At 55.7% G+C, this 14,354-nt stretch overlaps 1 protein-coding gene across 10 annotated transcripts in view; it reads right to left on the minus strand.

Annotated features, from left to right (window-relative positions):
• SHANK2 (SH3 and multiple ankyrin repeat domains 2) overlaps positions 1 to 14,354 on the minus strand; it is a 688,443-nt gene that overhangs the window by 355,435 nt on the left and 318,654 nt on the right. The window contains exon 1 of one of the 10 annotated variants that reach the window (XM_037734001.1): positions 2,654 to 3,081. The exons of the other annotated variants lie outside the window; for them this stretch is intronic. Coding sequence (XP_037589929.1) covers positions 2,654 to 2,690 — 37 coding nt within the window. The 5' untranslated portion in view covers positions 2,691 to 3,081. Of the gene's footprint in view, positions 1 to 2,653; positions 3,082 to 14,354 lie in introns of those variants that run through there. 10 annotated transcript variants of the gene reach the window in all.

The raw sequence follows: 14,354 nt of genomic DNA on the forward strand, positions 1-14,354 counted from the left end.
TCATGAGGGAAAGAGGTGGCAGTGGCAGAGGTCATGGGAACAGAGGTGGTGCTGGCAGAGCTCATGAGGGACAGAGGTGGCGCTGGCAGAGCTCATGAGGGCAGGGATGGCTCTGGCAGAGCTCACTAAAGAGAGGTGGCACTAGCAGAGCTCAGGAGGGACAGAGGTGGTGCTGGCAGAGGTCATGAGGGACAGAGGTGGTGCTGCTAGATTTCACTGAGGACAAAGGTGGCACCGGCAGAGCTCACAGGTACAGAGGTGGCATTGACAGAGCTCCCGAGGACTGAGGTGGTGCTGGCAGAGCTCCCGGGAGGCAGCTGTGACCCGGCACACCTTCCCCCACCCCAGGACACAGGGCAGCCCAGGAGACAGAGCTACAGACAAGCCTGGGGAGCCACACAGGGGCGCAAAGCACCCTGAGGTTCCACACTCAGACTTGGCAGCCTTGGACTTCAGTGCCTGCTGTTGGTAAGAATGTGGAGGCGGTACACTGGGGAGGTCGCGGTCTCACGCCTGCTCCTATCTGGTTCCTCTGTGAAGCCTTTCTGCCGGTGAAGACCCCCAGTAAGCAGCAGGAGCCCCTCAGCTGGGACTTCCATCCCACTCCTCATTTCTCAAAGCAAATGGATCCTTGAACGCCACCCAGGCTGGTTGGGGAGAGGCAAGGGATGGGAACGGCTGACAGCACCTTCCGTGGACCCCTCTCCCTTCAGAGCCCCTCGAGGGGCTTGACCTGGGGTCCACAGCCACCACCCACGAGAAAAACCTCATGACTGGGAAAGGTCCCTGAATCTGTGTTTTGCTGGTCATGAGGGAAAACCACGTTGGTGCCCCTCCCTCTGGGCAGGCAGAGACTAAAAAACTTGTGGAGCACTGAGTGTTCACATGGAGGCTTAGGGAGACGTGACCGGCCCAGAGGGCTTCCGGGTGATCCAGGAACTGCCTGACATTGGAGGGGGCTGGGCGGGTGGATTAAAAGACCTTGCAAAGGGCCGATGAGCCCACAGTCTCAGAGAGTGATTATCTTTCATTTACAGAGATTATGGGTTGGAAGACTGTACTGGTGTGAGAGCCAAAATCTCAAACAGACACAGCCAGCAGAAAGCAGCCTCGGAGCCCCCGGCTTCCTGGGGGCACCCCAGGAGCGGCCAGGACTCTCCCTACCCATGTGGAGGAGACATCACAGGGCCCCCGTCACGGAAAGGCTGCCTCCCACAAATGACTGCCTCACGCCCAGCCTCCCCACCCCGACCACGCGGCCAAGTCTCTTTTTCTGACCCTTGTAAACTGGGGAAGGCATGTTCACCCTTCACAGCAAGCGATGGCATTTGGGGGGCTCCTGCCAGTTGCCAAGACAAACTCATTAGGAAAGAAAAGTGTATAAAAGAACAGAACAGACACAGAATTAACCTAACGCCAAAACCCCCAATTGAAATCTTCATGCCGTGCATGGATTACAAAAATTGAAGTCCCAGAAGGTGAATTTTGGTGAAAAATGTCAGAAAATGGGCACAGACAAAGGTTGTTATTTATACAAATTCCTAAGAATCTGTCAGAAGAGTAGGGACTTAGGGAGGGGGATGAATTCACACAGGGAGGCCACCCTGGGGGGATTAAGGAGGAAAAATGCTGGGACATTTTCAAATACATTTTACTCTGCAGACCAGGCAAGTCACTCAAAGGAAATCACACCGGTGACATCAAAGCGAACATTTTAATGAAAACTACCTTGCTTAATTACCAAGATTCATATTAAATTAGTTTCCTCAGCACTGAATTTCCTTCAGGGTTTATTTTACAATGAGCTGGGGCTGGAAAGTGTCCTCCTCATTTCCTTCAAGCCCTGTCTTTCTATGACACCTGATTCCCTAAAAAGAGAGCTCTCCGACAAAACTATCTAACTGGAGCCATCCACGGAAATGGTGATTTTGTGTGTGTGTGTGTGAAAAGGGTTAAAAATAACTGTTTTCTGTCTGAAAAATGATTAATATTCCACCCAACTGCTTCCTTCTTTCAGGCAATCTGCACACTCTAAGTAGGTGGATATTTTCTTAGCTGGCTTACATGCATTTATTTATACATTTTTTTCCCCACAATAAAAATCACACAAGGTATGACAAAGAGCGAGTGCACTTTTAAAGTTGGCCACGCTCCCTCCCCATCCACTCCCTGCGACTGCAAACCCAGGGGCCGGAGAGCCAGGAGTGGCTCGGGAGGCAGCCGCCCATTCGGCGCGGACAGCCATGTGCCCCGACCTGCCTCGGCCAGTGTCTGTCAGCCCTCTGGTCACCGAGGACTCCAGTCAAAACTTCCTTCCTCATCCCCAGGACTTAGTTCCTAACACGCTCCATGGCCCCGTCCCTGTCCCTGCAGATGGCCGTTCCCGGAATGCAGCCCCACAAGGGCTGGAGGCTCGGGGGGCAGCACACAATAAGGCGAGACCTTCAACCGTGCTGTATTCCAGACCAACTCAGACCACACCATATCCCTAACCCGAGTCATTAACCCCTGACACGCCAGGCATCAACAACCGGCAATTTTAGGAGGAACCGGCAATTTTAGGGGGAACTGGCGTCCCCCTCTCCCCCAGCCCAAGAATCAGCCAGCAGCTGCTAATTCCCATGCACCCAGCTCCCGACAGCTTTTTCCTTACCTTCCTTCTTGGTGAAGGCATTTAACAAAGACTTCATTTTCCCTCTGACTTTGGCAGCGGTCCGCTCATTATATAACCTTCCTGGATGGGAGGAAGGACAGGCGCGCAGCCCGGCCCCTCGGTGCTAGAGCAGCTGGGACCCGGGGAGAGGTGGCGGGCGTCTGGGCACGGTGCACTTCCGAGCATAGCTGGGTATGCCAGACCCAGCGTGCTGGTGACAAAGCCCACCCCATATTCTGCCTGTCAGCTGGGAACCAACTGCACGTAGACGGGCTGCTCTCAAACCCGGCTACCTCTCGCGGCGCGCGTCATGTGAGCCGGGCTACTCTGCTTTTGTGCTCAGGGCATTGAGGAAAAGACACTGGCGAGGGTTAACTCGGATCAGGCGTCCTCAAGCTGGCAGCCGGGAGACGCCGGGAGGCATGAGTGAGCTTGAGCCCCAGTTATCCAAGGAAACTCGGGCTGGTGCTGGGCGCTCCGTGCGCCTGTGCCTAAATATAATGCACTGTGCTTTTCTATTTTTTTTTTTAAATTTTTTTTTAAAGAAAAAGCCAAGTTTGTTTGTCAGCTAGCAGATGTGGAAAGACAGTCAGGGGGGAGGGAAGCATCCAAGCACCAGATCAGCCTCACACCAGAGCCACGTTCCCTGGGCAGACATGGCCATCATTCTGCAATTTCTGAACACGACCTATATTTCTGTTCAAAAGAATCAGACACAAGTGCCCATGACTTCTCTGGCTCCCCTCCATCGAGGTAATTACCCTGGAAAAAACAGGACTCCACCCCCTCCCACTTTTTTTTTTTTTTAAAGAAAGATAAAAAGACAATTAAACCGAGACCCTGCCAAGGATGGCCCCGATTCCAGGCGGCTGATAAAAGCAAGCTCTTCAGGGTCACTTTAGGCATTTCCTTAGTATTTCCAACCCAACAGAGGAAGAGAAAAGAGGAAAGCTATTCCTTGGAAATTCCACATGGAGAAAGTCAGATTTATGAGGCACACACAGAGAAGTGCGTGCATGCTGGTGCCCTGTGGCAGGTGGGACAGTGAGTCCTTTCTACATCAGGATGAGCTTCCTGAAGCTACCTGGAGCATCCAGGGCAGGGCTCTGTTGCCCGATGCCTCTGCTAGGCTGTAATTTAGTGTGCTGCGGTTTTTCTTTCCTGGTTGCTAAGAGAAGTGCTTCTGAAATTTAAGAAACACACACATACCCCAAAACCAGAAAAGATGAGACAAGATGAGGAAAAAGAAATACATACACACACACACACACACACACACACACAACCCAAAACCGGAGAAAGACGAGACAAGATGAGAAAAAAGACACACACACACACACCCCAGAGAAAGATGAGACAAGATGAAAAAAAAGAAACATACACACACACCCTAAAACCAGAGAAAGACAAGACAGGGAAGAAGCAAGCAGAGCACTGAGGGTTAATTCCATGTGGTTGACACACTTTGTGTCAACAAAAATGGTGGCATGAGCACGACAAGGCTGGGGGCTCCCAGGAGCCTTTCCCTGCAGGTGCACCCGGACAGGATGGCGGCAGCCTCGGTGAGGGCCTCTGGGTTTAGGGAGAGCAAGACCCCCACAGAATCACTGAGTGTGCGCCTGTATCAGCTGGGCACTGCAACAGCATCTCTTGGCTCGGCTCAGGGGCTCACGCCTATAATCCCAGTGCTTTGGGAGGCAGAGGCGGGTGAATTGCTTGAGCCCAGGAATTTGAGATCAGCCTGGGCAACAGAGTGAGATTCCGTTTCCATGAAAAGTAATTTAAAAACATTAGCCGGGTGTGGTCATGAGCCTGTGGTCCCAGCTACTCAGGAGGCTGAGGCAGGAGGATGAGCTGAGCCTAGGAGTTCGAGGCTGGATGAGCCATGATCGCACCACTGCACACCAGCCTGGGGACAGAGCAAGACTCTGCCTCTAGAAACAAACAAAAAACCCCACAAAAACCCAGAAATAACAATAAACCTCATCTCTCATTTAACTCACACAACTCATCGGCCGTATCAAAACTCTGCCCCGGGTGACATTCTCACCCCACCGTGCGTCGCCAACTCGGAAAACCGAGTCAAAGCCATTTCTAAGACTCGCACAAGGAAACGGTTCTGAGGGCAGAGCCACCAGTGTGTCCCACGGGGTTCATGCACCTCCTTGGACACTCTGAGCAAGGCTTAACGGCTTCCAGAAGAACCCTCCTGAGATGCACAAAGCGTCCCCGCCTTTTGGGGGCCTGACGATGTGTCCTCCGGGTGGACCAGCCGGGGGAGCCAGAAGCTTTCCAGATGGTGAGTGTCTAGTTCACTGCCGTGTGCCGGCCTGGCTGCCGGCCTGGCTGCCTGCCCTGGCTGGCGGGCGTCAGGAGGCTGGGACGGGGATGCCACCGTGTCCGTATTGGTGTGTACAGGGAGCTCCTCCAGGCTGGGGGACCCGGCTGGTCGTGTGTTCAGCCACGTGAGCCCAGAGAACTCACTAAAGCTCAAGGAACTCTCGGGGAGACTCGGTGATGCTCAACACCCCCTCCATCTGTCAGTGATCGATTCCCTCCCAAAAGCACAGAGCCTCATCATGAGCCAAGTTTCCGAGCCAATCACTGCTCCCGCGCTGCTGCCTCTGAGGCCAGCAGCGGTGCAGGGAGAGCCTGCACATTTCTGGGCTGTCCCGGTCAGGATGGCCCTTGGCCTGAGGCCAGTGGTGTCCCACCATCTTTGGCTGCCTTGCTGGCCACAGATGACCTTGGGTGGAGGGTGTGGGGAAGAAGCCACTTCCCTGGGGCTGTGTGACAATCCTGCATCTGTTCTGACTGGTAGGACAGGCAGGGGCCAAGACAGAGACTTCTTCCCCTCACAGGGGCCACCTCTGTCAGATACGTCAAAAGACTCATCAGCCATGTTAAAACTCTGCCCTGGGTGACATTCTCACCCTACCATGCGTCGCCAACTCATAAAACCGAGTCAAAGCCATTTCTAAGATTTGCACTAAGAAACAGTTCTGAGGGCAGAGCCGCCGTGTGTCCCATGGGTATATGCACCTCCTTGGACACTCTAAGCAAGGCTGAACGGCCCTGAAGAGGCCCCATCTGAACCAGAGCAGAACGCAGAACCTCTGGACGGGAGCCACGCAGCAGCACTCACAGGTGCTCCAGACAGGACCCTCAGTGGCCGCCCCCAACAGTGTGTGCTGCAGCTGGTCCTGAAGGTACATTTGCTCATAAGCAGGACCAAGTTGGGGGTGCCAAGAACGCTGGGCTGCTCAGGGAGAAGGGAAGAAGCCTTCCCAAGATAAGACCCCAACACCAGGAACATGGCTGGCTTCCATCCCCACGGTCCTTCTGCCCCGTCCACCCCCACCCGTACACCCCTTGTCCCATCTGGTTTGGGGGCATGTGTAGAAGACAGCAAGATCCGAAGACCCAGGCCTGCTTCTCAGGCTGTGCAGGGGCGGGGCACGACGAGGTTCTGGACACCAGACGATGAGCCCAGGGAACATCCCCAGGCTAAAGGATCCCTTTTACAGACACCTTCAATTCTTTTAATAAGCAGACAACTTTTCCCACCCACACTTGGAGGAGGCTGAGTAAACCATTCATAAAGACCGGGGCGGCGGTGGCTGCATCAGTCTCATGCACAGACCTGCTGAGTGCCCCGGCCTGGGCCAGGCTCTGCCACATGGGGTCTTCTGGTCGACCCCACAGAAATCCTGCCCAGGGAGCTGCACCATTCTTGATACCAGCCTCCCAGCCATGTGGTAGGCTCTCCATGGATACTTCCAGGGAGGGGGCTCTCGCCGTCAGATGCAGGCAGCAGCACCCGCCTATCCGAGCCTCCTTCCCCACACCCATCACTGGCCTCCTTCCTCCCTAGTAGGTGTGGACCACTTACTCATTTGCTGGGGAGGTCATGGCACCGAAGGCAGAGACTCTGCCCTGACAAACAAACCCATGTGTGCCCTCCACGGCGTTTTTCACTGGGTGTCCCCGTCCCTGCTTTTCTGGGGCGCATATTTATCTTTCAGCCCTGGGAGGTGGCCATGCGAACATCAGCATTCACTCTGCCCCTCATCTTATGAGCATGTCGGTGGCTGCAGCCTGCCTGCCAGGAGGGAAGTCCGTGGACAAATGTTGGGTATGAGTGTTTGGGGTCTGGGTACTCATAGGACTCCACACTTGGGGTTGTCGCGGGAGATGCGCTCGCCCCTGAGCCTGGGCATAGATGGTTGGCACTCTCCTCCCATCTGCACACAGGCCTGGCCCTTCACCCTCCAAGCCACGGAGACCCAGAAACCTGCCACCAGCCACGTGACCTTGGAGAGACGGGGCAGCAGAGGCATGTGCAGAGCCTCCCGGGGAATTCCAGGAATTAGCTAGCGCCACTCCCATCTCTAAAACAAGGATTCCGAGGGCGACCGAGAGCTAGTGGTTGAGATGAAAATTAAGACAAAGATAAAAGATGAAACTTAAAAACCCATTTTCCCCTGAGGCTTCCAGAGATCTTTTTCTCTGAGAAAAGCCTCAGGCTTTGGGAATGTCCCCATGGAACTGCCATCCTGGGTTCCTGAGACCAGTGGCAAGGCTGTCAGCTGAGACGGATGAGGTTCAGAGAGGCCAGGTGCTAAGCTGCCCAGGGCCCAGGAAAGGTCAGACATCCCTGCTGCACCCACACAGGCTTCCACGCCTTGGAGCCCGAATGCCCATAGGATGGCTGAGCCCTCCCTTCCCTCCGCCTTTAGACCCTCTGTTCCTGTACAGGTCCTGCGTGGAATGCCTCAAACAACCCTGGAGGCTTGTGGTGGCCATGTTCCTACTGAATGCAGATAAGGTTTTATTTCAGATGGATTTCATTCTGGAAGAGGGAGAGATTGGAGCTGAAGAATTCCAGGTGTGAGCTGGGCAGGGGCAGGTGGGCAGCAGAGGGTCACAACATGAGTGAGCCTGTCCACCTGCCTGCCTGCCCGCACGTCCACCCATCCCAAAGCGCAGGTGACCACGCTTTGAGTCTGTTCGTTGTCCACGGACAGATGAAAAACCAGGAGAAAAGAGGAGGGGGAGGCTCTGAAGTCAGAGAGTTTCTGGGAAGGAAAAGGTTCACCCCCAAATGAACTCCAAACTCTCTGCCTCCCAGTCTGGCCCTTCAGACAGCAGCTCAGCTGCACTCAGCCCAGCTCCAGCGCCTGGACCTTGGTGCTTCATGAGCTGGTGACATCCCAAGCCCCGTCCCCCCTTCCCTCCCTCCCTGCAGCCCCTGCCCACGAGCACCCCACAGACTCACCCCACACACGGCACCACCCCCCAAATCCCTTTATTTGCCATGTCTTTTGACAACTGCCTGACAACGGGCTGAAAATAATTTCACTTCTTGCATTAAAAAAAAAGCTCTTTGCACATCAGAACATTTCAAGGTACTCTGAAGTCCTGGAAGGGGGGCTGCACCAGGTGTTATAAACACACCTGGTGAGACTTGGAGGCGCTCACAGATCTCAGAAACGTCCCCTGTTCAGTATTGATCAGGCCATCGCCTCTGCTTGCTGTGGCTTCAGTGCTCAGGTGGTCTGGAAACAGCCAGACGTGGGAGCCAAGATGCGGTTTAAGCGTTGACTCTGTCTCAGCCCCCCTGCAGCCATGGGCTGGTTGAACACCCCTGACCCTCAGTTTCCCCATCTGTAAAGTGGGACTAGCACAACTCAGTCTGCAGGGTGGAACGACCCAAGCTCATGTGTGAAGTGCGAAGGAGAGAGGCTCGGTGCACGCAACACCGTGGGGACACTGTCGGGGGCAAGTCCCAGCTCTGCAACCCCGGAAAAGTCTGTCATCTCTGTGCCTCTGTTTCCTAGTCTGTTTAGTGGGGCTATTAATGGTGCCGCTTCACAGGAGAGTCGTAAGGATAAAGTAAGCTAATATTTGTAACAGTGGTACCTGGAGGCAGTGTCAGTGACACTGAATAATATACTTAATTTTTAAAAAATCTGTTAAGCAGACAGCAAGGCACTTCCCCTGCTCTGCCCATCTCTGTAATAAACAAGTCCTGGTCTGTTGCTCACAATGTAGTCACATTATCTTTCTGGGTGCTACCTCCTCCAGGATGTCCCCCCGACTGATCCAGGCAGCACACAGACTCCTCCTCAGGGTTCCTGTGGCAGGCGGCAGCCCTCAGGGCAGGCTTTGGAGCTGGAGACTCACAGCTGCTCAAAGGCAGGTTCGGTGCTCAGCCTGCCTCACTGCATTGCACACTGGGAGTGCTCCCCAGTGCTTTGGAGATGAATGAATGAATGAATGAATGAGTGAGTGAACAGAGGGGGTGAGTCCTAGCTGCTTTTCTGAGTGTCCCAAAGCACTTTACTAGGTTTACCAGGCTGGTCTCTAGTTCTGCTGCTCACCTGAGGCCAGAAGCCAGCTTCCTTCTCTGACCCCCGCCCCACCCCCACCCCCACCCTCACCCTCACCCTCACTTTTGCCCAGGGACTTGCAGGCACCCAGTGGAGGCTGAGGGAGGCTTGTGCTGAGCCACAGCCATGCTACCAGCTGCCCGGACCCTGAGAATGCCTGCACTGACAGGCTTCGGGGGCCAACCTCGCCTTGCCCCACAAGCAGGTGTGGCCGGGCTGGCGTCCTCACTGCGTGTGGAGTTCCCTGCATCCCATATCCTGCCTGGAAACAGCCAGGGCTCATCCCTCAGCTTCCTGGCTTTTGGGGTTCGTGTTCGAGCCAATCAGACACCAGGGCAGCCAGAACAGTGCTGAGAAGGAGCAACCTACAGAGGCCGGCGGGTGGGGCCCCGGCTCCAGCACAGTGGCAAGCTCCTGCCAGCGCCTCTGACTGTCCACGGCACCACGTGCTCCACAGAGCCCACCTGCGGGACGCCGGCAGCTGCAGTTCCCGGGCCTGGCTGTCTGGCCCTCTTGGAGTGCAGTGACGGCCTGACATCCGTCAGAGTCTTCCCTCTCCTGCATCCACAAGCCAGAGTGAACTCTACTGCTGGTGACCCAGACCCTGTCTGGTACAGACTGTGAGGCCGGGTCTCCGGCAAGAGAGCAGGGCACACGACATCTCTCAGGGAGGCCTCTGGTCTGGGGACCCTGAGAGCATCTCTGCAATGTCTGCAACTCGACTTTCTGGGTTCAAATCCCACAAGGTGACTGTCCACAAGTCACAAAATGTCCCTGGACTCTGGATCACCGATAGCAAAGCAAGCAGAGCGATGGCGGCCACTCCAAGGGGGGCTAAGTGCTTACTGGGCGCAGGGCTCATGCACAGTCAGCACTCGGTAGAGGTTAGTGCCGGAGCTGCCGCCATGACCACGACCGAAGTTGGTTTAGTATTGCTGGTCGTTCATCACGGCGATTATAACAACAGCTTGTTACGCGGGAGGTCCTGACAGGCGCTCCCAGCCTCTGTGGGCAGCTCAGGTGCCTACAGGCGGTGGAAGGCAACTGGACCGCTAGAGGCAGGGTCCTGACCCAGGCCAGGACAAGGTGGTCCCCCCAAGACACTGCTCCTGTGTAACTCAGACCCAGGCCCTCCTGGAGCCAGTGCCAGGAAGGAGCTCCAAGATGAGGAAGGTACAAGGGCCGGCTTCCAGCGTTACCTCCGACTTAAACCCTGGGCCAAACCCTGAGCGTGATGACAACCAAACCAGAAGGGAAGAAAGTGAAATGCTGGGATGTAGCAAAGAATGTCAAGAAAATTCCCAGGGCTCTGGGGCAGGGGATGCCCTGCTATCCCAGAGATTTACTAAGGCCCCACCCCATATGTCAGAGGGACGTGCGGGGGAGCACCCAAGCCTGTTTGCACCTTAACACAAATAAATGCACAGGAGGCGGCTCTAACCCTGGTCAGACTGGAGATCCATGAGGAGCTGAAAGAAGAAACTCTAGAGGGTCTCAGTGGCCCACCAGTCCCGAGCCCTACTTTACCTCACAGAATCAAAGACTGAATGCTGAGAAAGTGTGTGTACAAGAGCCCCAGCCAGCGGGGGCCAAGCCAGGAGCAGGGGCGGCAGGAGCGGCCAGGTACAAGCCAGATCCTTCCTGCCCATCCCCCACCAGATCCAAAATAGCAGCTCCTGCTTCTTTCCCTCGTAGCTTTAGATAACTGCAATTTAAATATTAGTAGGCAACATTTCTCCATCTCACAATAATTGTTAAATGAATCATGCTTTTATAAATAACGCAAGATATAAAAAGGCATCTCAGCAATAATGCGGGGTTATCTTTGCACAAAGAGGTAGGAGTCTGTGGAGTTTGTAAAGTTCCCCTCGCTGGTGTCATTGAGGGAAGCTCTGCTCCTGCGGGATCGACGGAGGCCCGTGGAAAATCAGGGCGAGGGCACAGAGGATTGGGCCTGGGAACCTCCCACAGGGTGTCTCTCCCTGGCTAGAGGGAGCGCTGAAGGGGTTGGGGGCGGAACTGCAGGAGGAGACACTCCCGCTTCCTGGCCCTGAATTGGGCTTTAGGGCCAAGAACATGGGGCTCTTTTGGGGGGCAGTGGGGAGGCGGTCTGGAGGGTGAAAGTAGGTCTGACCACAAAGAGAGGTGAGGGTTTCCCAAGAATGTATCTTCTAGAAGAATGGTAGCCTCCAGACGTTGTCTCCTCTGCCCTCCCTCCACGCAGCTCCAGCCTTGGCCACGGGCTCCTGCAGGGCCACAGCCCCAGTGCACAGGATGCTACAGAGTGCGGGACATGCTGCTCTGACTGGGGAACAGGGGTGGAGCCGAGGGGTGTGCAGTGGCTTACGGGCAGCGCGAACCACCCCTGTACTGGCCCTCCGAGAGCAGAGTGACTGTGGATGCCAGGGCCTCCCAGACTCAGACTCCCTCTCAGACTCATGTTCTGAGACGCGTTCTGCCAGTTCTCAAGGACATGGGCCGCTCAGGCAGGAATGACAACCAGGGGCCTAGATGCAGGCCAGCTGGGCTAGGGGCGTACGGCGCAGTCAGTGCTCGGCAGAGGTTAGCTCCGGGGCTGCCGCCATGACTCGAGTTGGTTTATCACTGCTGACTGTTCATCACGGCGATTATAACAACAGCTTGTTACAGGGGAGGTCCTGACAGGCGCTGTCAGTCTCTCCGGGCAGCTCAGGTGGCTGCCGGCGGTCGAAGGCAAGCGGGCCGCAAGAGACAGGGTCCTGACGTCCTGACCCAGGCCAGGACAGGGTGCCCCCCAGGACACTGCTCCTGTGTAACTCAGACCCAGGCCCTCCTGGAGCCAGTGCCAGGAAGGAGCTCCAAGATGAGGAAGGTACAAGGGCCGGCTTCCAGCGTTACCTCCGACTCAAACCCTGGGCCAAACCCTGAGCGTGATGACAACCAAACCAGAAGGGAAGAAAGTGAAATGCTGGGATGTAGCAAAGCAATGCCAAGAAAGATCACCCGGACGCTGGGGGCCGGGGGTCAGGGGCCGAGGGCTGGGGACCCGGGTTATCTTGCACCATGAGCCCTGGGAGGAACCAGAGTTGAGCTGGGGGACCCCTCTTGGGGTGAGCCACCCTCTTTCCACAGGACTTGATGGGGTCCTTTCTCCCAGCTTCTTATAAAAGAGTGAAATCTGAGCTTGGTGGTAGAAGATGTGAGTCCTGGGTCAGTCTTTGACTCAAGGCAGGGCTCTGGGACTCAGTTTTCTCAGCTGTAGAGTGGGGTGACCAGTCCTCATCGTGCTGAGGTCTCATGAAGTCTCTGAGAATCCCACAGCCTAGAGAAGCCCAGGAAGGAGAAGCCTGGAGATCTAGGGACAGAGCGGGCTCCCTCTTGGACCTCAGTGGAGGCCAGGGGAGTGGGCACTCCGCGCAGGGCAGCGGCTCTCCTGTCTCAAGCCACTCTGGTGGGGGGCTGTCCACCACCTCCCCTCCCCTGCAGGAGGGCCCACCAAGGCGCAGGAGGGGCTCCCAAAACATGGGTAGGAGTGTTGCTCCATTTCCGGAGGCCACAGACACCCTTACTTCCATAGCATGGCCTGCTCACCTACGGGGGGCAGGGAAGGCCCGGCTCTCAGTCCTTCAGGGAACGTACCCGCTGCTTCCACCGTCTGAGCGGCCACACACTGAGAGCAGCACAGCCCCTTGGCCCTGATTCTCAGCCCAGGTCCATACAGCTGCTGCTGGGCACAGAGGGAAAGCTTGGGCAAGGCTGGGGGCAAGGACGGTGCCCGCTTCCCCTCTTGCTACTTGAGACCTGGGCACGTGGCTGTGCCTGTCCGAGCCTGCACCCGCACAGTGGAGAAAGGGTAATAACAGCAGCCGTCCCGAAGGCCAGCATCTGTGAACGTCAGCGTTTACAGAGTGCCAGGCATGGAGGAAAAGGACTCTCATGCAAGGCCTGGATCTCTACGCGGTGGGTCGATGCTGCCTGTAGGGCCCTGTCCGCCTCCATCACAGCCTCTGCTTACTGCTGGTAGGCTCCTCACCACCTGGGCATTTGGTACCAGACTGCAGACGCCAGGACCACGCAGAGAGAACCACTGCAGGTGCACAGTGCCCAGGTGGCACGCTGAAAGGTGCTCGGCCTGCCCAGCAGCTGCCCGCACAGAGTGACTTACTTAAAGCAGCTCCTGAGACCATCAGAGGCCAACTAGAGTCACCATGTCCTGTGCCCTGAAGGTTTACATCCCCCCAAATTCATGTGTTGAAGCCCTAACCTCCCATGTGATGGAAACTGGGGACACTGGGAGGTAATCAGGGTTGGATAAGGTCAAGAAGGTGGGACCACCACAATGGGATTGGCGTCCTTGTAAGAAGAGACTTGGAAGTTGGTCGATCTCTGTCTCTCTGTCTCACTCTCTCCACCATGGGAGGGCATGGCAAGAAGGCTGCCATCTGCAAGCCAGGAAGGGAGCCCTCACCAGACACTGAATTAAGATCCAATCAAGGGTGGCCTTTTGATCTTGGACTTTCCTCAGAACTTCAGAAAAACACTTCTGTCACTTAAGCCACCAGTCTATGGTATTTTTGTTAAAGCAGCTGGAGCTGATGCAGACACCAGGCAGACTGAGTGTGCCACTGCCCCTTACAGGCCACAGAGGCTTACAGGGCTCCAGGGAACTTACACCATCACCTCTGCTGCCCCTGCTCCTCCACGCGCCCCTGCACCCACACGGGCCCTGGCAGCTCCCTCCCAGTGCCCTGGACACACTTCTAGGCCTTGGCCTCTGCTGTGCCTGCCCTCCATCTGGCACTCCCCTGTCTGCCCTTCCCATGTCTGGCTGCTTCCAACTCCAGGCTCGTGCACTGATGTCCAAGGTCACCTCATGAGGAGGCTTTCTTTGGCCAACCTGTCCACGAGGGTTACTCTCTTATTCTCTAAGCTAGCCCCTTGTGACTTTTTCCTTTGTTGTATTTATTAAACACTGAAGTCACGGTAGTTTTGAGTTTGCTTATAAGGTCTTTTTCCCCCAGGTAAAATGTCTGCAAACTGCGAACGAGGGCGGAGTCTGACTTAATCACCACTCCATCACCAGCACAGAGCCCAGACCCTCTCAAAAATGTGTGTTGAGGCCAGGCACGGTGGCTCATGCCTATAATCCCTGCACTTTGGGAGAATGAGGTGGGCAGATCACTTGAGGTAAAGAGTTCGAGGCCAGCCTGGCCAATATGGTGAAACCCTGTCTCTATTAAAAATACGAAAAAATGAGCTGGACATAGTGGCATGCCTGTAATCCCAGCTACTCGGGAGGCTGAGACAGGAGAATCACTTGAACCCAGGAG

The sequence above is a fragment of the Cebus imitator genome, unplaced genomic scaffold (assembly GCF_001604975.1).
Source record: "Cebus imitator isolate Cc_AM_T3 unplaced genomic scaffold, Cebus_imitator-1.0 Scaffold563, whole genome shotgun sequence".
Taxonomy (NCBI): domain Eukaryota; kingdom Metazoa; phylum Chordata; class Mammalia; order Primates; family Cebidae; genus Cebus; species Cebus imitator.